Source organism: Oncorhynchus clarkii, chromosome 25 (assembly GCF_045791955.1).
Source record: "Oncorhynchus clarkii lewisi isolate Uvic-CL-2024 chromosome 25, UVic_Ocla_1.0, whole genome shotgun sequence".
Lineage (NCBI taxonomy): Eukaryota > Metazoa > Chordata > Actinopteri > Salmoniformes > Salmonidae > Oncorhynchus > Oncorhynchus clarkii.
Genome location: NC_092171.1, coordinates 15,485,153 through 15,510,176, shown reverse-complemented (window position 1 = coordinate 15,510,176; position 25,024 = coordinate 15,485,153). Strand labels below are relative to the sequence as shown.

Below are 25,024 nucleotides of genomic sequence, written 5' to 3'. Positions count from 1 at the left end.
AACTCCTAAACAGCAATACAGCTAAGCCTAACCATTATAATAATTGTTATATGGCGGATGTTTTCTAGGCGCACTGGTGCTCCCAAATTAAAATATTAAGGAGCATTCGCGACCAAAAGGGTTGCACTTTAGAGCCCTGCCTCCATCCCCCCCCCTCTCCCCCTGCCTCCTCACCCCGTCCCCTCTGTTTCTTCTCCTTTTGTTCGCTGAGTTTGTCCAGGGGCAGGTTGCTCATGTCCAGGCCGTAGACGGAGCGGGCCAGGACCGCGGTCAGAGAATCCATGATGCTGGCCCACTCGGTCACCAGCTCCTCCCAGCCTGTCAGAGACGACAGCACAGACAGCAGCTCGTCCCACAGCTCCCGAGAGATGAACACACACAGGTTGGCCCGTACCCATGCCACGATGATGGTCTGGGGGAGGATGTTCAGGGGCACAAAGACAGGAGGACGAAACAGAACATCTCATTAATCACCATAGGCAGGCAGCTGGTTCAAAACACTAACAAGCCATTAGAGCTGTAACATTGTTTCCACATTATATTAACATCATGGGCAACAACCATTTCCAGGAGCTCAGCTGGACTTCTTCTAACAGAGGTATCAGAACAACTCTAACAGTAAGAGAGGCTATATGATCCCCAGGCTGACTGACCCGGAAAAGGATGGCAGCCAGGCTCTCAGCAAAAATGTCTTTTCTTTGGTTCTCCTGAGGCCTCTTCATCACCGCCTCAGTGATCCTCAGCAGCACCTGTAGCATCTGCTCCCTACACACAGCAGAAGATATGATTAGTACATCATGGTGTATCAGTAGATGATCATATAACACAGTGGAACTGTCCAGGCCTGTCTGACAATACAGTCCTTCAGGTAAAAAGCAACCGCTTGGTTTAGAATTTGTTTTCCTATTTAAGCCAGTGGGTGTACACAAACAGTATATACAGTGCATTCGGAAAGTATTCAGACCCCTTTTTCCACATTTTGTTACATTACAGACTTGTTCTAAAATGTATACAATTATTTTCTATTCCTCATCCATCTACACACAATACCCCATAATGACAAAGTGAAAACAGGTGTTTAGAATTTTTAGCAAATGTATAAACATTTTGGACATGATTTGTAAAAGGCACACACCTGTCTATATAAGGTCCCACAGTTGACAGTGCATGTCAGAGCAAAAAAACAAGTCATGAGGTCGAAGTAATTGGTCGAAGTTGAAGGTCCCCAAGAACTCAGTGGCCTCCATCATTCTTAAATGGAAGAAGTTTGGAACCACCAACACGCTTCCTAAAGCTGGCCGCCTGGCCAAACTGAGCAATCGGGGGAGAAGGGCTTTGGTCGGGGAGGTGACCAAGAACCCAATGGTTACTCTGACATGGCTCCACAGTTTCTCTGAGGAGATGAAACAATCTTTGAGAAGGACAACCATCTCTGCAGCACTCCACCAAACAGGCCTTTATGGTAGAGTGGCCAGACGGAAGCCATTCCTCAGTAAAAGGCACATGACAGCCCGCTTGGAGTTTGCCAAATGGCACCTGAAGGACTCAGACCATGAGAAACAAGGTTCTCTGGTCTGATGACACCCAGTTTGAACTCTTTGGCCTGAATGCCAAGCTTCATGTCTGGAGGAAACCTGGCAACATCCCTACGGTGAAGCATGGTGGTGGCAGCATCATGCTTTGGGGATGTTTTTCAGCAGCAAGGACTGGGAGACTAGTCAGGATCAAGGGAAAGATGAACGGAGCCAAGTACAGAGAAATGCTTGATGAAAACTTGCTCCAGAGCACTTAGGACCTCAGACTGGGGCAAAGGTTCATCTTCCAACAGGACAACAACACCAAGCACACAGCCAAGACAACGCAGGAGTGGCTTCGGGACAAGCCTCTGAATGTCGTTAAGTGGCCCAGCCAGAGCCCGACCTTGAACACGATCGAACATCTCTGGGGAGACCAGAAAATAGCTGTGCAGCGACATTCCCCATCCAACCTGACAGAGCTTGAGAGAAGAATGGGAGAAACTCCCCAAATACAGGTGTGTTAAGCTTGTAGCGTCATACCCAAGAAGACACGAGGCTGTAATCACTCCCAAAGGTGCTTCAACAAAGTACTGAGTAAAGGGTCTGTAAAGGGTCAGTTATTTATTTTGAAGAAATTAGCAAAAATTCCTAAAAACCTGTTTAGAAATTGTGAAAAACCTGGAGGGTAGCCTCACGATATCTCAAAATATTGGCCACCATTAATTGGATATTTGAGTGCCGTAAAATAAAAAATGAGCTATACCTGACAGGTTGAGTGGGTTAGGTTAATTGTCCCATCCTTTGTGGGATCTGCCTGTCAAGCAGCAGCTACCAGTAGAAACTTTGTACAGTTGGCTTAACATAGCAGTAAGTAGAAGTAGGTACTTTTTTCTCCAACCGACATAGCTAACTTCGCTGGGTAGGCTTAACATTATTCCATTTTCAACATTGTTTTTAAATAGTGTTTAGTCACGATTGCTGCTGACAAACATGGTAGGCTACATTGATTGACGGACCACGTCAAATTGGCTAGCTAGCTAATAACAGACCACATCAATCAAGCTAACTTTCAGGGGATAAACTAGATGACTATATCTAAATATGGTTTGATTTACGGTGATGACAGCAGTCCGACAGACAACTTTACCAGGACGATGTCAAGCTCTTTCCAAAAGCCTAATCTCTGATAAAGCAAGCTAAATGACACATTGCTTCTGATAGCGAGCTACAATTGGCCAAACGGATCTGACCCTCGCGCATCTGAAAATACATGATCAATTGATGTTTACTATATAATTCTGATGAGAGCTAAATGTGGAATAATCAGAAATGTGTAGTTTTGACTACGCTCTTCAAGAGGAGATATTACAATAAGGTGTAATTGATCTTGAAAACAGCACGTAGTGGTCAATGGATTTAGTGTAGATGGGGATCTCCTTGCCCCCCACCGGGGGCCCCAGCAGCCAAACTGAACACTATTGTGACATTTTATTGATCATGCTTAGTGTTTTCAGTATGTACGTTGATGAGGTGCTGACTGACGTACCATGTCTGCGTGTTCATGGCGTGCTCCATGATCACGTGGCGGTAGATGCTCAGCACCCCCTTGCACACCTCCACCTGGTTGTCCAGTAGCTTGGCCACGTCTGGGCACGGCTCCAGCAGAAACACGTTGGCCGAGTTGGTCAGGAACACCTGGGGGGGCGGTAGAGCATGGAGATAAAACTACGGTCAGGGGTTGATGAGATACATCTGGACACGCACAACAACAAAAAACGTGTCAAAAAAGACAAAACGCGCTCGCACGCACATACCTGCAGGGTGGGCTGGATGCCAGCCTTGATGTCTCTGTTCTGTTCCTCAGTGAGACAGCCCCGGCTGATGGCACTGCTGAAGGAGTATGTTCTGCCCCAACTGGATGAGCGTTTGTGACCATGACTCTCCAACGCCTGCAGGAGGACACGACCGTCCATTCAGCGTGGCGAGTATGAAATTGAGTGTTCAGAGTTAATTTTAGTCTGCGTATCCACTAACTTGTGCTGTGTGTGTGTGTGTGTGTATGTGCGTGTAGTTGTGTAATAATAATAATTAGGTTAGTGTTTATATTTGTGTTTTATACACGTGTGAAATGGAAATGTGTTTTTTGTTTAACCCAATGTGCAGAAATGTGTTTTTTGCAAAATTGGGGAGAGTAGGGTCACAGGCAGGGTCAGCCATTATCAATGGCGATCCTTGGACCAATTAGGGGTAAGTGCCTTGCTCAAGGGCACATTGACAGATTGTTCACCTTGTTGGCTCGTGGATTCGAACTAGCGACTTTTACATTTAATGGCCCAACGCTCTAACCACTAGGCTACCTTACGCCCTGTGTGTGTTTGTCTGTGTATCACTGCCATTACCTGTGTGTGTGTGCTATTGGTCTCCGTGATGAGCAGCTGCTCTGGGTTCTCCTCCACCTCGGCCTGTCTGCTCTTCTCTGGCTCCGTCATGAAGCCTGGCTTCTCCTGCAGGATCCACTTCCTGTACACCTTGATCACCTTCCGGGTCGCTGACGCCTCACAGGAGGGCAACAGGAAGGCCTGGAGATATAGACAGATATTACACAGTATAGTGCAAGAGAAAATAGGATAATGGGCGTTGGATAATGAATAAATGTATTTTCAGGATCCTAATAAGGTGTTTGCTAAATGACACAAAGCAGATGTGGTGGCTAAGGACATTTAACTTGAATTAACTTGAATTATTGAATTTGCTCCAGCTAAGTGGATCACTTTGATGTAGTGATAGTGTCTTTGCACTAGATGGCAGCACACAACAGATACGATGGTTTCCTACTCAGCATCATGTTCCAAAGCTAGTGGGGAACCAAAGGAAATCAGCTTCACAACTAAAACTGTTCCTGCAGAGGAAAAGTCTAGTTTATACTCTCATTGAGTCATTTGGAAACACTTTATCATCATCTCTCTGTGGGCTGTACCTGGTGAAAAACCTCATTGACGAAGTTGATGTTGTCCCGTGTGGAGAGCAGGATGGCGTGCACCATGTCGTAGACGCTGCGGTGCTCCTCGTCGATGCTGCACAGGCTGGAGTCGCTGGGGCGCCGGTCAGACAGCGTGCTACTGTTAGAGTGGCTCTTCTCTGGCTCTGTGGGGCCGTTGGGCTCCCCCTCGCCACCACGGTCTTTATCCTTCTCCTGACTGCTACTACCTGCAGTGACAGTCTGAACACATACACAGCAAAGGCAGCGGGTTGTACAGGGTACCAGCGAGAGGGTTTAGGGCTGGGTTCCAGTATAAATTATTAAGACCAAGACAAACACAGCATTAACTGTTGGTTGAATAAAATTATTCCAAATCAACATTAAAATAAACCTTGCCTTGGAACTGACCATTCAATCCTTTCTGCATTAAAGGGATACTTTATCTACTTCCCTAGAGTCAGATGAACTCGTGGATACCATTTGTATGTCTCTGCGTCCAGTATGAAGGAAGTTAGAGGTAGTTTTGCGAGCCAATGCTAACTAGTGTTAGCGCAGTGACTGGAAGTCTATTGGCATCTACTAGCATGTTTGACATCGGTCCTACCTGGATAAGTTTGGGGATGACCTCGTTAGTCCCGTTCTTGGCGCTGGGGGTGGCGGTGCTGACGTACTTCTTCTCCAGGAAGAAGGTGACCAGCCAGGTGATGAAGGCCACACGGGGAGCCAGGTACTGGTCTCTCGTACAGAACGTGCTCTCGTTGTTACGGGTCACCGGGACATACAGAGGCTTTGGTCTGTGGTGGGGGAGGTCTGGGGGAGGTAGGGAGAGGGAAGGGTCAGAGACACAGAGAGGGAAACGAGGGTGATATATACACAGTGGGAGTTAGAGAAAGATAAGGATATTACACGAGATCTAAACACGCTGCTCTTTCAGTCAACATCAGGTTCTTTGCTGTTACTGGCCATTATATGACAATATTTAATTCAGCCCACAAAGTAACTGACCTGAACAACCCTGATAATTACAGTGAACCACAGCCTTGTGGACCAGGTTAATGTTTCAAAGGATTTTAATTTCTATAATTCATGAAACCTCATTTAAACATGGGTTGAATACCATTGATTTGACTGGCAATTAGCTAAAAATAGACATTCCCTCTCAGACAGAGTAGATCATTAGAACAGGGGAAATGGAGGAAAACATCAAGTTCATGACAAGATGTCTAAATTGCATGGCCTCAGGAATCTGTGTGCATCGACTGTATTAATTAGCTTTGCGGTCAAGTTTTTGACTTGGCAAAGGCCTGTTGCTGCAATTATAAATTAGAACTTCTGACTTGCCTGGTTTAATAGAGGAGCATGATATTACACTTCCCCTCCAAAAAAATAAATAATTTATCCAAAGCTGCTTCTTAGGAGAGTAGCTAATACCCAATTTGCATGCCACTTTAAAAAAATAAAAATAAATGTAAAAAGCTACCAGGAGTGTGTTAGAGTCAAGCTGCACATTCAGAATCTCAAATGGAGTAAGCCCTTGAGTTTTTGCAAATTGACCCACGGTGACATAACGGTATAAAAAAAAAAGATTGCTCATAGCAAAGGGAATTACAACCCTACATGCACGGACTCACCCACACCCACACCCCTACCTAAAAGCGGCTTGTAAAGGTTGGTGAGCTTGGTGAAGGAGGGGAAGAGGTGAGGAAGGTAGTACTTCTTGAACAGACTGAAGAGAAACCTGAAGCCGGTATCCTGGTTGTCTTTGTTCTTCCACTCTAAACTGGACGCCTTTCAGACACAAAGAGGCAGACCGAGTCACAACACAGCCAGACAATAGGCCCCATACAAGCTTGGTACTGGACACATGACTTTGTTTTTACAGGAAAGAATGGCCTCATTTGATTAGATTATGCATTTTGAAAGTATTAGACCAATCCCACAGAGTGATCCAGTGTTGTCTAGGAAGGACAATATTGTAGCAGGAGCCTCACCTGGACAACCATAAACTTGAGCAGGGTTTGGAGGATGTAGCAGGTCTGGTCGTCTGCCAGCTTCTCCCCTGGCACAGCTGGCACCAGTGGTGTAATCTCCTCAGGCACCACCTTGGCTGTTGAGCCAGAGAGAGAAACAGAGCGAGAGAGGGAATGAGGAGTGAAGACGGCCTTCATCTCACTCCAGCAGCCCATTTCATGAAATAATCAGTGTAGTTCCCCAGGACCCAGACAATCCCAGTCAGCTGCCCCAGCTCAAATTTCACAACTTCCAGATGGCACTGAAACAGGTCTGAACAGCAAACTGAGACACATTCAACTGTAAGGACAGGGGACCAGAAGATGGAGCACCTTGGGGTGTGCTGAGCGTGTGTGATTGGTTTTACTATCCTTGCGGGGACAAAGAGTCCAGGATAGTAAAACAAGGAAAATTCCGGACAACTGGGGACATTTTGCCGGTCCCATCAAGGAAAAAGGCTATTTTAGGCTTAGGTGTTAGGATTGGTTATGGGTTAAGGAAAATAGGATTTTGAATGGAAATCAATCGCTTGGTCCCGACAACGATAGTAAAACAAATGTGTGTGAGAGACGTTGAGGGGTCTCACCATCGGGCGGGTTGGAGAAAGGGTTGTAGATGATGGTATCCAGGGTGCAGGGTCCTCTGGTGGAGGGCACGGCAGGGAAGCCTGGCACCAGGCAGGCGAAGATGAGGAACTGCTCCTCTGCACAGTTATTCTGCAGGGCCTGCAGCCACAGCAGGAACAGACGAATTCCCTCACATCTGATCTGCATGCAGGAGGACAGGGGACAGGTTACTGTACACGGAACAGGATCAGACTGCTCCGTCTCCTTCACAGTCACGTGGGAGTAACATGTGCAAGTTTGTGTTAGAAAACGCAAAACAAGTCTCACCTTGAACGAGTTTCCAGTGTGCAAAAGCTTTTTCAGAATAGAACCTGCAACGGAAAGCGAGAAAGCATGAAGAACAGAGGACAACCCTGACACCAACAAAATATATATGCCTTCCACCTGATGTGTACTAGAGACACAACACACTACTCTCTGCACATAGTTACACTTAACACAGAGAGACAAGCACGTCGGTCTGTTCCATCAGTAAATATTGACCTTGGGGGTGGTGATAAACCAGTCAGAGAGGGAAGGCTGCTCATTCTCCTGATGAAAATGAACATCAATTGCCTGGCGTGCAGTTATGAAGCCAATCAGGTCTGCGGTAATCAAATGAGACATTGCTCTGATTGCTAAATGCCTGCTTCTCCACTCATCAGGTTAAATCAATGCGTTGAAAAAAATGAAGAATAAATTGCTTCCAATCCCAACTCCTAGGCTCCAAGAGATTGGAAATGAGACATTAGGAGACCGAGATACATTTTCCACCAGGTGACGGTCTGTAAATGCTTGTTTCTCTAGTGGAGGGGGCCCTAAAAAGACATCACTGGGCCCTGTCTTTCTGCATCTGACTATAAGTAGGCAACAGTTGTCTAGGTGAGGTGACTCCTTAAGGATGAGGCTAGGGAAGGAGGGACAGGTTTTAGCTGGTGTTTTGTGGACTAGGGAGCGTGTTTGGGGACTGCCGAGGGAAGATGAGCCTCCATAGTGGGAGCAATAAGCCCCAGGGGTTGATCCGCGGCGACGATCTCTGCCTCGTCGCTTTAGGGAAACGGCTGACAAACAGAAGATTATAATTGAGGTTATCGCTGCTTGCGAGGCTGAAACCGAGCGACGCATAATTCAATTACCAATTTGCATTTCAAATGAAGCTCTCATTTGCATTTTTCATTTACCTCTCCTTCCGCGACTAATTATTTTCTTCTCACACAAACTGTTAAAGAGTGGTTGTGCCGATAATCTATGCTTCTGTGGTTTATTTCGGTGGTTGTCGTAACACAGGAGGGGGCAGACCTTTGACTAATGTACCCATGCAGAAGAATGCAAATATTACCACTGTAGGCCTATTCAAGGAGGGTAGAGTGAGTACCAACTTAGAAACAGCTGATTCACTGGACATACCTATACTGTGGAACTGCCATCGGCTGTAGATTCGTTCTGGTAGAAGTTGCAGAATTTTCTGGAGAAGATGGGAAGGAACGTGTAAAATATTAGCACAAATGCCTGAAGCGTCTTTCTCCGTACAGACAAATCAGAACACAGAGACAGAGCAGCGAAACCTGATCACAGATGGAGAGGACAGATTTTTTTTTTACTCGATAGGCTTTAAACAAGTCACTTTTGCAGTAATTTGCACACCACACACTAGACAGAGCCATGTTGCTAAGCTGCTCAGACATACATCCTAAACAGAGCCCACTTTAAAAAAGCATAGCAGCCTTGTCAGTCAACCAGTAGTCACTGCTGTCCGTTCCTCCTCCTCCTCTGTGTGTCTCTGGCCTGCTATAGTGGTGGCCCCGGTGACACGGGACAACGCTGGAAATGTCATCACCTCGCCAACCATGAAATTTACAACTCAATTAGAGCGTGTGACCTTTCAGCAGGCTATAATTACTCCTAGACTGAGGGAGGGGTTAACTGGGTCCCTCTGGGGGGATACAAAAGAGATAGGGGGGGTGAGGGTTGGGGGGGGTGAGAAGAGAGGACACCACTGTGGAATGTGCAGTGTGTGGCGGCTGGTCCGGTAATGGCCAGTGGATTGTGGGTAATTGATGAACCACTTGGTAGAGCAACCCTACCCTGGCCTGCATGATAAAGCTCTGATCTGAGAGAGAGAGAGTGAGAGAGAGGCCTCTGAACATTAAGTCCTCACCAGCAGTAGCTATACATGCAAACTGAATTTGCAGTGAGTCTTGAGAAATAGAGACTGAAGGAAGAGTCCACACATGCAGAGCATGGAGAAAGAGCGAGAGAGACCAGATCCTGGATCAGTAGCCAAGAGGAGAGCAGCCATGCCACATTATGGCTTCCAAAACGCATCTCATGTTTCGAGTACAGCACATCTCGGTTTATCAACACCTCCCCCCGCTCTGTATTTCTCCCCTCCTCCACCTCTCCTCTCTCTCTCGTTGTGCATCTCTCCTCGTGTCTACTCCACTCTCCGTCTAAATCCCTCTCCTTCTCAGTGATAGAAACAGAAATCTGACAGCCATCACTCCTGGTGTCCCTGTGTCCTGGTTGACTCCTCTCTGATCCAGAGCGTGACGATACATGTCCTTCTCTATTGCACCTTTCTATTGATCCCGGCTGGGATTAGACAAGCCCAGCTCCCAGCACTGATGCTCTCCTTGGAGATGCAGACATTACTCTAGGTGGTAAAACAGTGGGGGGTAAGTCTAAGCCTGTGTGGTTTCCAGAGAGGGAGGGTGGTGTGTGTGTGTGTGTGTGTGTGTGTGTGTGTGTGTGTGTGTGTGTAACACCCACCCTTCGTCCAGGGGAAGGCAGGGAATGCAGAGCAGAAGCGGGGAGACTCCCCGCGGCGGTGAGAATGGCAGCCGCAACAATGGGACTTTACTGGCTGATATGAAGCACTGTGAGCCTGACAAAGGGGCTGAGCAGAGCGGGCTGACTGAGTTACTCTAATCTGGAGACGTACTCCAGGCATAAAGATGGGGTATTACGGAGGGACGCGTCCGACTCCAACCACATTTACATGATCCGTACTTAGGTTTCCAGCCACAGGGCGTACATGACACAGAATACACTTCTACCAGAGGTGTCCCACAAGGGCTTTCCAGCGCTCACAGACAGCCTCAGGGGAACTTTGAAGACTTTGTTTTTGTCATTGTACCCACTGATTTAAGCTTCACTTTGGTAGGATGTAACACCGCACCTGTGGAGTCTTTCTCATCTCTTGTTTCGACGCAACAACGAGAAAAGTTGGTGAATAAGTCAACAGGATTCGGTGGAGTTTCAACTCATGTTAAGAGCGAGCGTACTTTCCAGAAAAACATGAGGAAACGTTTCTTAAACCAGCCATATATGAGCCAGAGACAGTTTCTATAGGGCAGTCAGTCACAGTGGAGTTGGGAGTGAACGGCATGGCAGGCATGTGACCATCACAGCCCAGAGAGCCACAGCAAGCGAATAGAGCAGGGTCACAGTTCACTGTCATTTAATTCAACTATCGCGTGAACCTGCATTGAAAATGTTGGAGTAACTCAAATGTGTAGGACAGTATAGTAGATCACTAGGCCTTCACCACCTACAGTGGTGAAATAATATGGGACAGTAAAATGTCCGGTCATACAGTGGAAGACTGAAAATGTTTCCAGGCCAACCCCCACAGTGTAAACAGTGGATTACTCATTTACACTGAAACCAAATCACCAGCCGTTTGTAGAAGTAGATGCTGAGCTCAAATGATGACAGCCGATAGACTATCAAATAGAAGTAGGCCTAATATGGATCTGATCGGATTGGTTAAGTAGCCTATCAAACAGAGTTCTTGCTTGCGCGAAATCTAAATTTGATCGTAACAAGCTTATCAGACATGCAATGTAGCACACATATAACCAAAAAGGCATTTGTGATACGGCTTCATACTACTCTCTGACCAGTAGGTGGCAGCAACAACACACTGTAGCTCTTCCTCAAGCTAATGATTACCAGTCCGATCAGTATTCACATATTCCACTGTTGTCAAAGTCAAAGCAAGCGGAATTCGCTGACCCTTACGTTTCATAGCAGGTCTTAAAAAAAACCTTTTAATGATCAGCTAGGATTTGTTTTTGACAGGGCCGGCGAGTTCAACCCACTGCCAGTGAGGCAGAGTAGGCAAATAAGGCAAACCCAGTGATGGTTGCCTAATAGATACCCAGAGGTTTAGACCATAATAGCAACCTACAAAACGAAGGCCTAGACTACTACTCGACAGCAATGCATCAAATGACAAATCTAAACTCTAGTGGTCTCTAGTGACATTTATGCTATTTGGCAGACACCTTATCCAAAGTCACGTACAGTCAATGCGTGCATGCATACCTTTTGACATATGGGTGGCCCCGGCGGGAATCGAACCCACGACCATTGACTTTGCAAGCGCCAACGCTTGTAAATAAGCATTGATACTTGCACCAGAAGTCTCCTGCGGAAGATCTGACAATCCTAATCCAAACCGGAGAGGAGGAAAAACGCACAATGGCTCCATGTACATTCTCCTGAAGGATGTTGGCTAGTAGAAAACAAGCCAATAAAAAGCCATTGAGCTCTTTCACCCTTGATGCGGACGAAGGGGGAGATGAGGCCATTAACCCAGAGACACAGAGGAGAAGTATAGACGGGCAGCCACAATACAGGTTGACATTATTTTATTCATGACCTACTTGGAACATTCACATTTACATACCCAGCATTTTAATGGGTCGGCTCTGCAGCGAGCGGTTAAACTGACATCAATCACGGCCAATCGTCTGCCCCCGTGAGCGACGGCAGAGACTGACACAGTAAATCATGAGAGCTGTGTAAATCGAGCTCGTTCCTCTCCTCCATGTCCTCTTGCCTTCATAACATGATTACCGTCCTGTCTATACTACAGCACTGACTGGAGAGTAGGCTGGCCTGAGTCCCAAGGGTCTACACACAGACAACCACAGTGTTCAGTTGCTGGCTGATATCCAAAAATAGTGGAGTAACATCAATTTAGCTCTCACAGAGCTCTCCTTTTATATCTGCTCTCCTTTACCCAAAGGCATATTTGTTGCATCAAATAAGGTATATTAAAAACCCTCTGAGCACCACCCTATTGAAGTGTATTCTGTGCTTTCCCAGTCTGTAGGTCAGAGCAGCCTTGAGCTCAGAGTGGTGAGTCAGGGGCTGGGTGACGGATGGCTGGGCTCAGAGTGGTGAGTCAGGGGCTGGGTGACGGATGGCTGGGCTCAGAGTGGTGAGTCAGGGGCTGGGTGACGGATGGCTGGGCTCAGAGTGGTGAGTCAGGGGCTGGGTGACGGATGGCTGTGCTCAGAGTGGTGAGTCAGGGGCTGGGTGACGGATGGCTGGGCTCAGAGTGGTGAGTCAGGGGCTGGGTGACGGATGGCTGTGCTCAGAGTGGTGAGTCAGGGGCTGGGTGACGGATGGCTGTGCTCAGAGTGGTGAGTCAGGGGCTGGGTGACGGATGGCTGTGCTCAGAGTGGTGAGTCAGGGGCTGGGTGACGGATGGCTGTGCTCAGAGTGGTGAGTCAGGGACTGGGTGACGTATGCTGGGCTCAGAGTGGTGAGTCAGGGACTGGGTGACGTATGCTGGGCTCAGAGTGGTGAGTCAGGGACTGGGTGACGTATGCTGGGCTCAGAGTGGTGAGTCGGGGGCTGGGTGACGTATGCTGGGCTCAGAGTGGTGAGTCAGGGACTGGGTGACGTATGCTGGGCTCAGAGTGGTGAGTCAGGGACTGGGTGACGTATGCTGGGCTCAGAGTGGTGAGTCAGGGACTGGGTGACGTATGCTGGGCTCAGAGTGGTGAGTCAGGGGCTGGGTGACGTATGCTGGGCTCAGAGTGGTGAGTCAGGGACTGGGTGACGTATGCTGGGCTCAGAGTGGTGAGTCAGGGACTGGGTGACGTATGCTGGGCTCAGAGTGGTGAGTCAGGGGCTGGGTGACGTATGCTGGGCTCAGAGTGGTGAGTCAGGGGCTGGGTGACGTATGCTGGGCTCAGAGTGGTGAGTCAGGGACTGGGTGACGTATGCTGGGCTCAGAGTGGTGAGTCAGGGACTGGGTGACGTATGCTGGGCTCAGAGTGGTGAGTCAGGGACTGGGTGACGTATGCTGGGCTGAGAGTCAGGTCACTGCCCGGATACTGGGGAAGCAGACACACACACACACACTTCACTCGGAGGTCCCCTGGTTACAGAACCACAGGGCCACAGCCAGTCTCAAAACCCCTAAACTGGTCAGAACCACAGCCAGTCTCACAACTCCTAACCTGATCAGAACCACAGGCAGTACCACAACCCCTAACATGGTCAGAACCACAGGGCCACAGCCAGTCTCACAACCCCTAACCTGGTCAGAACCACAGCCAATCTCACAACTCCTAACCTGATCAGAACCACAGGCAGTACCACAACCCCTAACATGGTCAGAACCACAGGGCCACAGCCAATCTTACAACCCCTAACATGGTCAGAACCACAGGGCCACAGCCAATCTCACAACCTCTAAACTGGTCAGAACCACAGCCAATCCCACAACCCCTAACCTGGACAGAACCACATCCAGTCTCACAACCCCTAACATGGTCAGAACCACAGGGCCACAGCCAGTCTCACAACCCCTAACCTGGTCAGAACCACAGCCAATCTCACAACTCCTAACCTGATCAGAACCACAGGCAGTACCACAACCCCTAACATGGTCAGAACCACAGGGCCACAGCCAATCTTACAACCCCTAACATGGTCAGAACCACAGGGCTACAGCCAATCTCACAACCTCTAAACTGGTCAGAACCACAGCCAATCTCACAACCCCTAACCTGGACAGAACCACATCCAGTCTCACAACCCATAACCTGGACAGAACCACATCCAGTCTCACAACCCCTAACATGGTCAGAATCACAGGGCCACAGCCAGTCTCACAACCCCTAACCTGGTCAGAACCACAGCCAGTACCACAACCTCTAACCTGGTCAGAATCATAGGGCCACAGCCAGTCGCACAACCCCGAGATCAACAAAACTGTATTTTATCTATGATTGAAATGCACTGTATTCAAACTTGTGTACTGCACACAAAAATAACTTACTTTTTATGTGTGCCTCTCACGAATTTCCAATGATGTCCTGTCCACTGACCCGTCACCTCTGCCATGAGGGAGGGTAAATAACCATGAGTCAGTGGGTCTGGGAGTCCTGTCATGTGACCACAGAGCTCCCGTCTTGTGACAATGATGCCAGAGGTCTAGAGCGATGTCCCATGACTTCCACCTACATACACTTGCTGTATTTAGTGCCGCTCTCCCACAGCGTTCCTCAACTGTTCCTCATCCACCTACTCAAATGTGCTGCAATTTGTCAGTACAGCAGGAAATGATCTGTAATTAGTGTGAAGACTGATGCTGATGTTCTGTATCTACACTGACTGTACAAAACATGCATGAACACCTCTTCTTCCACGACACAGACTGACCAGGTGAATCCAGGTGAAGCTATGATCCCCTATTGATGTCACCTGCTAAATCCACTTCAAATCAGTATAGATGAAGGGGAGGAGACAGGTTAAATAATAATTTGTAAGCCTTGAGACAAGCCGTGGACTGTGTATGTGTGCCATTCAGAGGGTGAATGGGCAAGACAAAAGATTGAAGTGCCTCTGAACGGGGTATGGTAGTAGGTGCCAGGCGCACCGTTTTGAGTGCGTCAAGAACTGCAACGCTGCTGGGTTTTACAGGCTCAACAGTTTCCCGTGTGTATCAAGAATGGTCCACCACCCACAGGACATCCAACCAACTTGACAACTGTGGGAAGCATTGGAGTCAACATTGTAGAGTCCATTCCCCGACCAATTGAGGCTATTCTAAGGCCAAAACGGGGTGCAACTCAATATTAGGAAGGTGTTCACACACACACAACCTAAAGCATCTACATCCAGTGTGGCCTCGACATATGAACAACTGCAAGGACGTTGTCATTGACTGATTAGCCCACTTGTAGGCTAGGGGCAGATACTGTGCAGTCAGTGAGTACCTATTCTAGAGTGTAGTGTCCGCTGCAGTGGCCTAGCCAAAGCCTGCTCCCTCTCGGCAGTGAAGACACAGAGGAAAGTGAGGAAGTGATGGGGAGAGGCAGGCCAGGGCTGGGAGAAAGCAGCCGTTATGCCCACTGCCAATCTGAGAGTGAAGGCAGGCAAGTGTTTCATGGGAGGCAGCCAGGGTCGATCAAGTTCAACAGAGGTGGTATTCACAGCATGACTTCGCAAACACGCAGCGTGTAGCGCAGGCCAGCAGCCCTCTGTCCTCAGCTTCTATGTCACGCTGCGACATCTCCTCTGACGGTTGCCTTTGAACGTGTGATACGCGGTTAATGTGATGCGTCTGGCTGAGAGGACTCGGTCCATTGCTGTTGTGCATTAGATCTGTGCGTGAGATCATTCAAGAGAAAACAGGCATTTGACTGTGGCACTAATAGGTTGTCCAAAACATGGACTGAATAAGGGACGGCCTTGACAACGGTTCGGTATTGCCAGGGGCAGGTATTGATTAGGCTGGTTACTGAACTCTTTAACTGTGTATTGAAGGGCAGATGTACAGGTATGCTATGACATTCTGTGTCTGTGGCATGAAGAGCAGTACACAGGCTCTCTGCGCCTCATCATACCGTGGTGTAACCACACACACTACACACCAGTGCAACAGCGCAAGCTGCCCCTGACAATGCCACCACACACAGAGAAGGCAGGGAGGTGGCGGGAGATGACGGCAGGGGGTGGGGGTGCTGCGTTGAGGGAGAACAGAAAAACCCATTACCCCTCTAGCAGGCTCTGCTACACAGAGGATGACCCCCCACCCAAAACACCCTCAGAAAAGCGGGCTCACATACCGCACCACGGTGACAGTAAGGTCATCTCCACAGCACAGCCAGGTCAAAACAATAACACGATGGGGACACGTCAAGCAGGCCCAGAGATGGGGTCTTAGTTTGATGGATGGGGAATCTGTAGCCTAGTTTCTCATCTTTCCTTGGAGAGCGGAGACAACTGGAGCTAGTAGCTTGTAGAGCAGAGACAACTGGAGCTAGGAGCTTGGAGAGGGGAGACAACTGGAACTAGGAGCTTGGAGAGGTGAGACAACTGGAGCTAGGAGCTTGGAGAGGTGAGACAACTGGAGCTAGGAGCTTGGAGGGGAGACAACTGGAGCTAAGAGCTTGGAGGGGAGACAACTGGAGCTAGGAGCTTGGAGAGGGGAGACAACTGGAGCTAGGAGCTTGGAGAGGTGAGACAACTGGAGCTAGGAGCTTGGAGAGGTGAGACAACTGGAGCTAGGAGCTTGAAGAGGGGAGACAACTGGAGCTAGGAGCTTGCTACCTTTAGTGAGGTATCGGGAGACTTACAGGGATGAATTCATGAAGTGGGTTATTGAAGGCAGAGAGATTCTTTATTCTTGGCCCGTCTGTCAAACCGAATGATAAAGTGTGTCACAAAGTGTGGAGTCACTAATGGCTTTATCCTTGCAGTCATCCAGTCACACACCCACCTCTGTGCTGTCTGGGGATGACTTTATGGTTGATGGACGAGTCTAACTAAAACTGATGATACAGACCTGCTACAGTACTAGGGGTATTGCAGTTCCCAGCACAAGATGTCGGCAATTTGAATCTGATCCAAAAGTAAGAGTACAAAGACACAGCACAGAAGGGCCCCGACAACAGGCACATGCCCTCCCTTGAGAACAGAAGGGCCCCGACAACAGGCACATGCCCTCCCTTGAGAACAGAAGGGCCCCGACAACAGGCACATGCCCTCCCTTGAGAACAGAAGGGCCCCGACAACAGGCACATGCCCTCCCTTGAGAACAGAAGGGCCCCGACAACAGGCACATGCCCTCCCTTGAGAACAGAAGGGCCCCGACAACAGGCACATGCCCTCCCTTGAGAACAGAAGGGCCCCGACAACAGGCACATGCCCTCCCTTGAGAACAGAAGGGCCCCGACAACAGGCACATGCCCTCCCTTGAGAACAGAAGGGCCCCGACAACAGGCACATGCCCTCCCTTGAGAACAGAAGGGCCCCGACAACAGGCACATGCCCTCCCTTGAGAACAGAAGGGCCCCGACAACAGGCACATGCCCTCCCTTGAGAACAGAAGGGCCCCGACAACAGGCACATGCCCTCCCTTGAGAACAGAAGGGCCCCGACAACAGGCACATGCCCTCCCTTGAGAACAGAAGGGCCCCGACAACAGGCACATGCCCTCCCTTGAGAACAGAAGGGCCCCGACAACAGGCACATGCCCTCCCTTGAGAACAGAAGGGCCCCGACAACAGGCACATGCCCTCCCTTGAGAACAGAAGGGCCCCGACAACAGGCACATGCCCTCCCTTGAGAACAGAAGGGCCCCGACAACAGGCACATGCCCTCCCTTGAGAACAGAAGGGCCCCGACAACAGGCACATGCCCTCCCTTGAGAACAGAAGGGCCCCGACAACAGGCACATGCCCTCCCTTGAGAACAGAAGGGCCCCGACAACAGGCACATGCCCTCCCTTGAGAACAGAAGGGCCCCGACAACAGGCACATGCCCTCCCTTGAGAACAGAAGGGCCCCGACAACAGGCACATGCCCTCCCTTGAGAACAGAAGGGCCCCGACAACAGGCACATGCCCTCCCTTGGCCCCCGACAACAGGCACATGCCCTCCCTTGAGAACAGAAGGGCCCCGACAACAGGCACATGCCCTCCCTTGAGAACAGAAGGGCCCCGACAACAGGCACATGCCCTCCCTTGAGAACAGAAGGGCCCCGACAACAGGCACATGCCCTCCCTTGAGAACAGAAGGGCCCCGACAACAGGCACATGCCCTCCCTTGAGAACAGAAGGGCCCCGACAACAGGCACATGCCCTCCCTTGAGAACAGAAGGGCCCCGACAACAGGCACATGCCCTCCCTTGAGAACAGAAGGGCCCCGACAACAGGCACATGCCCTCCCTTGAGAACAGAAGGGCCCCGACAACAGGCACATGCCCTCCCTTGAGAACAGAAGGGCCCCGACAACAGGCACATGCCCTCCCTTGAGAACAGAAGGGCCCCGACAACAGGCACATGCCCTCCCTTGAGAACAGAAGGGCCCCGACAACAGGCACATGCCCTCCCTTGAGAACAGAAGGGCCCCGACAACAGGCACATGCCCTCCCTTGAGAACAGAAGGGCCCCGACAACAGGCACATGCCCTCCCTTGAGAACAGAAGGGCCCCGACAACAGGCACATGCCCTCCCTTGAGAACAGAAGGGCCCCGACAACAGGCACATGCCCTCCCTTGAGAACAGAAGGGCCCCGACAACAGGCACATGCCCTCCCTTGAGAACAGAAGGGCCCCGACAACAGGCACATGCCCTCCCTTGAGAACAGAAGGGCCCCGACAACAGGCACATGCCCTCCCTTGAGAACAGAAGGGCCCCGACAACAGGCACATGCCCTCCCTTGAGAACAGAAGGGCCCCGACAACAGGCACATGCCCTCCCTTGAGAACAGAAGGGCCCCGACAACAGGCACATGCCCTCCCTTGAGAACAGAAGGGCCCCGACAACAGGCACATGCCCTCCCTTGAGAACAGAAGGGCCCCGACAACAGGCACATGCCCTCCCTTGAGAACAGAAGGGCCCCGACAACAGGCACATGCCCTCCCTTGAGAACAGAAGGGCCCCGACAACAGGCACATGCCCTCCCTTGAGAACAGAAGGGCCCCGACAACAGGCACATGCCCTCCCTTGAGAACAGAAGGGCCCCGACAACAGGCACATGCCCTCCCTTGAGAACAGAAGGGCCCCGACAACAGGCACATGCCCTCCCTTGAGAACAGAAGGGCCCCGACAACAGGCACATGCCCTCCCTTGAGAACAGAAGGGCCCCGACAACAGGCACATGCCCTCCCTTGAGAACAGAAGGGCCCCGACAACAGGCACATGCCCTCCCTTGAGAACAGAAGGGCCCCGACAACAGGCACATGCCCTCCCTTGAGAACAGAAGGGCCCCGACAACAGGCACATGCCCTCCCTTGAGAACAGAAGGGCCCCGACAACAGGCACATGCCCTCCCTTGAGAACAGAAGGGCCCCGACAACAGGCACATGCCCTCCCTTGAGAACAGAAGGGCCCCGACAACAGGCACATGCCCTCCCTTGAGAACAGAAGGGCCCCGACAACAGGCACATGCCCTCCCTTGAGAACAGAAGGGCCCCGACAACAGGCACATGCCCTCCCTTGAGAACAGAAGGGCCCCGACAACAGGCACATGCCCTCCCTTGAGAACAGAAGGGCCCCGACAACAGGCACATGCCCTCCCTTGAGAACAGAAGGGCCCCGACAACAGGCACATGCCCTCCCTTGAGAACAGAAGGGCCCCGACAACAGGCACATGCCCTCCCTTGAGAACAGAAGGGCCCCGACAACAGGCACATGCCCTCCCTTGAGAACAGAAGGGCCCCGACAACAGGCACATGCCCTCCCTTGAGAACAGAAGGGCCCCGACAACAGGCACATGCCCTCCCTTGAGAACAGAAGGGCCCCGACAACAGGCACATGCCCTCCCTTGAGAACAGAAGGGCCCCGACAACAGGCACATGCCCTCCCTTGAGAACAGAAGGGCCCCGACAACAGGCACATGCCCTCCCTTGAGAACAGAAGGGCCCCGACAACAGGCACATGCCCTCCCTTGAGAACAGAAGGGCCCCGACAACAGGCACATGCCCTCCCTTGAGAACAGAAGGGCCCCGACAACAGGCACATGCCCTCCCTTGAGAACAGAAGGGCCCCGACAACAGGCACATGCCCTCCCTTGAGAACAGAAGGGCCCCGACAACAGGCACATGCCCTCCCTTGAGAACAGAAGGGCCCCGACAACAGGCACATGCCCTCCCTTGAGAACAGAAGGGCCCCGACAACAGGCACATGCCCTCCCTTGAGAACAGAAGGGCCCCGACAACAGGCACATGCCCTCCCTTGAGAACAGAAGGGCCCCGACAACAGGCACATGCCCTCCCTTGAGAACAGAAGGGCCCCGACAACAGGCACATGCCCTCCCTTGAGAACAGAAGGGCCCCGACAACAGGCACATGCCCTCCCTTGAGAACAGAAGGGCCCCGACAACAGGCACATGCCCTCCCTTGAGAACAGAAGGGCCCCGACAACAGGCACATGCCCTCCCTTGAGAACAGAAGGGCCCCGACAACAGGCACATGCCCTCCCTTGAGAACAGAAGGGCCCCGACAACAGGCACATGCCCTCCCTTGAGAACAGAAGGGCCCCGACAACAGGCACATGCCCTCCCTTGAGAACAGAAGGGCCCCGACAACAGGCACATGCCCTCCCTTGAGAACAGAAGGGCCCCGACAACAGGCACATGCCCTCCCTTGAGAACAGAAGGGCCCCGACAACAGGCACATGCCCTCCCTTGAGAACAGAAGGGCCCCGACAACAGGCACATGCCCTCCCTTGAGAACAGAAGGGCCCCGACAACAGGCACATGCCCTCCCTTGAGAACAGAAGGGCCCCGACAACAGGCACATGCCCTCCCTTGAGAACAGAAGGGCCCCGACAACAGGCACATGCCCTCCCTTGAGAACAGAAGGGCCCCGACAACAGGCACATGCCCTCCCTTGAGAACAGAAGGGCCCCGACAACAGGCACATGCCCTCCCTTGAGAACAGAAGGGCCCCGACAACAGGCACATGCCCTCCCTTGAGAACAGAAGGGCCCCGACAACAGGCACATGCCCTCCCTTGAGAACAGAAGGGCCCCGACAACAGGCACATGCCCTCCCTTGAGAACAGAAGGGCCCCGACAACAGGCACATGCCCTCCCTTGAGAACAGAAGGGCCCCGACAACAGGCACATGCCCTCCCTTGAGAACAGAAGGGCCCCGACAACAGGCACATGCCCTCCCTTGAGAACAGAAGGGCCCCGACAACAGGCACATGCCCTCCCTTGAGAACAGAAGGGCCCCGACAACAGGCACATGCCCTCCCTTGAGAACAGAAGGGCCCCGACAACAGGCACATGCCCTCCCTTGAGAACAGAAGGGCCCCGACAACAGGCACATGCCCTCCCTTGAGAACAGAAGGGCCCCGACAACAGGCACATGCCCTCCCTTGAGAACAGAAGGGCCCCGACAACAGGCACATGCCCTCCCTTGAGAACAGAAGGGCCCCGACAACAGGCACATGCCCTCCCTTGAGAACAGAAGGGCCCCGACAACAGGCACATGCCCTCCCTTGAGAACAGAAGGGCCCCGACAACAGGCACATGCCCTCCCTTGAGAACAGAAGGGCCCCGACAACAGGCACATGCCCTCCCTTGAGAACAGAAGGGCCCCGACAACAGGCACATGCCCTCCCTTGAGAACAGAAGGGCCCCGACAACAGGCACATGCCCTCCCTTGAGAACAGAAGGGCCCCGACAACAGGCACATGCCCTCCCTTGAGAACAGAAGGAAATAAAAATAAACCTGTGCACACCTTCAAAACCTTCTTCTGGGAACGTATTTCCAGGCCTTTTCTACTGTACAAATCTATCCCATTACACTGTGAAGTGAATGCTTTCTTTGGGGGCCGAACACAAAACGACACCCATAGGTGCCAGGCGTACGCTCGCAGATAGACCTGGTATATCAAGTCCGTACTGTTATAAACAGCCACGTACGATCCAACATGTCTAATCTGGCAGCTCAGAGAGAAGGGAAGACAGTGTGTCAGTTGAGGATCAAAGCTGTTCGTATCGGTCCTGTACACACTACTCAGTGAGCTTATCTTCTCGGCACACTGTAAAAGCACACGGGGCTAAAGGGGAACACTCTTGGGTTAAGCTGCTTTCAATATTAGTTATTTTTCAAAGGATAACCTAGAAATATTTTTTTTAAAGGCATGTGGAATCCGAGGCCATATGACTGGGCGCGTGTAGAGGGAGACAGACTTCTCATGCTGTGGAGGGAGGCAGAGAAAGCCAGACTGAAGCCTAGCTTCGTGCCACATGAACAGACAGAGCGCACTTCCTGTCAATACCGGGTTGGATGTCAGCTTGACTGGAGCCCAGGTTTTTAAAATGTACGGAGAGAGGAGTTCAGTCAGGTGCAAGTCAGGTATGACAAATACAGTTTGAACTCCGTTGGTGAAGTTCTCGCTCAACAGTCAATACAGGAGAAAGACTGTAAGCAGCTGACTGTCAATAACACAGGATATCACATACACCTGCGATACGAGCATGCTAATTTAGCACAATATATATAGCATGTTCTGCACCTCACACCCGTCAGTTTGCGAATAACAAGCCAAACGCAGTCCACATATGGGGATACATTTTGTGTAAAATGATAATACGTTGAAGATGCCTGGGTAGCTCTCAGACAGATTGGAGAAGGGACAGGCAACTTGGACTGGAGTGGGGGCCACAACAAATCTGAACTGGACACAGTGGCTGCCAGTTGCCCGTCCCTGGAGTAGAGTATATGGCCTGCTGACACCGTTAAGCCTCGATCTCACACTGAGAGACCAGTGGGCCCATGTCCAGACCACAGCCCTGGGCTCCTCTTCCTCTGTCCTGCCCTGCTAGAATTACCTCTGTCGACACAGTGAGAAGAACACTCCCCTCACACACAGACTCCATTTCCACTGAAAGGACCTTGACATATGCTCTCTTCTAGCTTCTCTCCACCTCTCTTCTAGAGACTGACAGCTTGTATTGTTTGTATTGGAAACTGCCTGTTTGTATTGGAAACTGGAGCTGCTGTTTGAGTCAGGTGGGAAAACAAGGTGGGGGACTTTAACCTCCAGGAGAAGCACCAGACTGGAGAATGACATCAGTCAAGCTGTTTATAAACCATGTAGCCCACGCAACACTCATCTCTACTGAACAAAAACCCTGCAAATGAATACAGTACACAGCAAGGTTTTTGCCATATCTGTGTGCAGCCTTCAACACTGGTGAAAAACAATCAAGCAGGGTCTATTTATTCCTTAACAACCCCCTTTCCTTTTCTATTTGAGGTCAATTCAGGAAGTAGGCAGGCGGGTCGAATTAGCACCAAGGAAACGGTGTTGGCCCCTCCCTTCAGCTGACTGCAGAGCTGAGTAAACAGGTTGAAATGCCGTAAACACAGAGACAGATCTGATCCATGTCTACGGCTGGAACTGTCACTAGACATCAGACAGGGAACCATCAACATGATTCAGAACAGAAAGGTACAGCAACTTACTTCAAAAATAAAGAGGATAGAGTCCAGCTCCTCCCTCTGAGATTTGTTCCCTGAAAGAGAGAAAAGAGTCAGTTTCATCCATAAGAGGAAAGACAGTTCAACATTGGGGTTTGGAACCTATCAGAAATGTGTAGTTCATTTCACTTCAGTGGTTTCCAAACTTCCTTCTGTAGTCCAGCATCTGATTATCATCCAGATCACTTTTGTAAGTCCTAATTGATCACAACACTGGGGATGCGAGTTCTCTCTTACAATGAAGTGAGATATATTGACTTGGATGAGAACTGGCAGACCCTGCAGCTCTCTAGGGCCAGGATGAATGTGACTAACGTACTTCATCATTCCAAAGCCCTGACAGTTGTGCGACTTTCATGATCTTGCCTGTGTACTATAAACCCTTCACAGTGTGTGTGTGTGTGTGTGTGTGTAAGTAAAAGATCTCTACGAGTTATGAGCACTACAATGAGGCAGCTGCTGGTATACCGACGGTCACTTCCTCCCAAGGTCATGATCAAAATAGAGCTAGGGGCTGAAGCTGTGAGGAGGACAACACGGAAGCTGAAGTCATCCCTCTCAACCATGTCATCAGAACAGTGCTTTAAAGAGTAGTGAGAATGGGGAAAGTGGAGGGGGTTAATTATTGAAGGCCCTACGATGGAGCATGCATTAAACATGGGGGTAGTCACGCAGGGCTCGGTAAGTGCTGGAAGGGGACTTGGGGAGAGGACCCACAGAGGGGTGTGCGTTACAGAGCCCATTCATCAACAAACAGACTGACAGCAGGGGGGGAGAGAAGGCCCTGTCCAGAAACCACCCCTGGCTGTGCCGTACCCACTAAGCACTTAGATCGGAGGGTAGTGTAGCGCCACCTTGGGTTAGATAACGGGCCAGATCAAGCTCTTCTCTGTTCTCCTCCCTCTATCTAAACAAGTTTACCTAGAGTACGTCTCTGAGAATCCTGCACTAAACTCAAGGAGTAATGTCAGTGTGGAGTGTGGTATGTGTTCTGAGAAGGAGAGGGTTCTGGGAAATGTACTGTGCTGTGATGCACTTTCTAGGTTATTATTAGCTCCCAGCAATACTAATCCAGGGTTTGCAGAGGTCTGCATCCAGAATATTGCTAGCAACAAACTAAAAAGTTTGTAGGGTACTGTCACGCCCTGGTCTTAGTATTTTGTGTTTTCTTTATTATTTTGGTCAGGCCAGGGTGTGACATGGGTTATTTTATGTGGTGTGTTTTGTCTAGAGATTTGTTGTAGGTATGGGATTGTGGTTAGTAGGGTTGTCTGGAAAAGTCTATGGCTGTCTGGAGTGGTTCTCAATCAGAGGCAGGTGTTTATCGTTGTCTCTGATTGGGAACCATATTTAGGCAGCCATATTCTTTAAGTGTTTCGTGGGTGATTGTTCCTGTCTCTGTTTGCACCAGATAGGCTGTTCAGGTTTTTTCACGTTTGTTGTTTTTGTATACTGTTCGTGTTTTTCATCTTTATTAAAGATGTATACAAATAACCACGCTGCATTTTGGTCCGATCCCTGCTACACCTCTTCAGAGGAAGAGGAGAAAGAAAACCGTAACAGGTACAATATAATATTATTCATCCACAATTTATGTTCTTAAACCCTGAGATGCACAACATGGGCCTGGGAGGCTCACAGGGATATTGGTATCCACAGCAC

General features: G+C 50.4%; 1 protein-coding gene across 3 annotated transcripts in view; it reads right to left on the bottom strand.

Moving 5' to 3' along the window:
* The window catches only part of LOC139384186 (ral GTPase-activating protein subunit alpha-2-like), a 138,026-nt gene that overhangs the window by 82,655 nt on the left and 30,347 nt on the right, over positions 1–25,024 (bottom strand). For all 3 annotated transcript variants that reach the window (XM_071128905.1, XM_071128904.1, XM_071128906.1), the window contains exons 3-15: positions 23,348–23,397; positions 8,520–8,577; positions 7,401–7,444; positions 7,094–7,274; positions 6,489–6,604; positions 6,147–6,285; positions 5,102–5,307; positions 4,495–4,737; positions 3,917–4,096; positions 3,332–3,466; positions 3,064–3,212; positions 654–765; positions 175–412 (exon numbers count right to left, since the gene is read on the bottom strand). In XM_071128905.1, the coding sequence (XP_070985006.1) occupies positions 175–412; positions 654–765; positions 3,064–3,212; positions 3,332–3,466; positions 3,917–4,096; positions 4,495–4,737; positions 5,102–5,307; positions 6,147–6,285; positions 6,489–6,604; positions 7,094–7,274; positions 7,401–7,444; positions 8,520–8,577; positions 23,348–23,397 (1,851 nt within the window). The remainder of the gene's footprint in view (positions 1–174; positions 413–653; positions 766–3,063; positions 3,213–3,331; positions 3,467–3,916; positions 4,097–4,494; positions 4,738–5,101; positions 5,308–6,146; positions 6,286–6,488; positions 6,605–7,093; positions 7,275–7,400; positions 7,445–8,519; positions 8,578–23,347; positions 23,398–25,024) is intronic.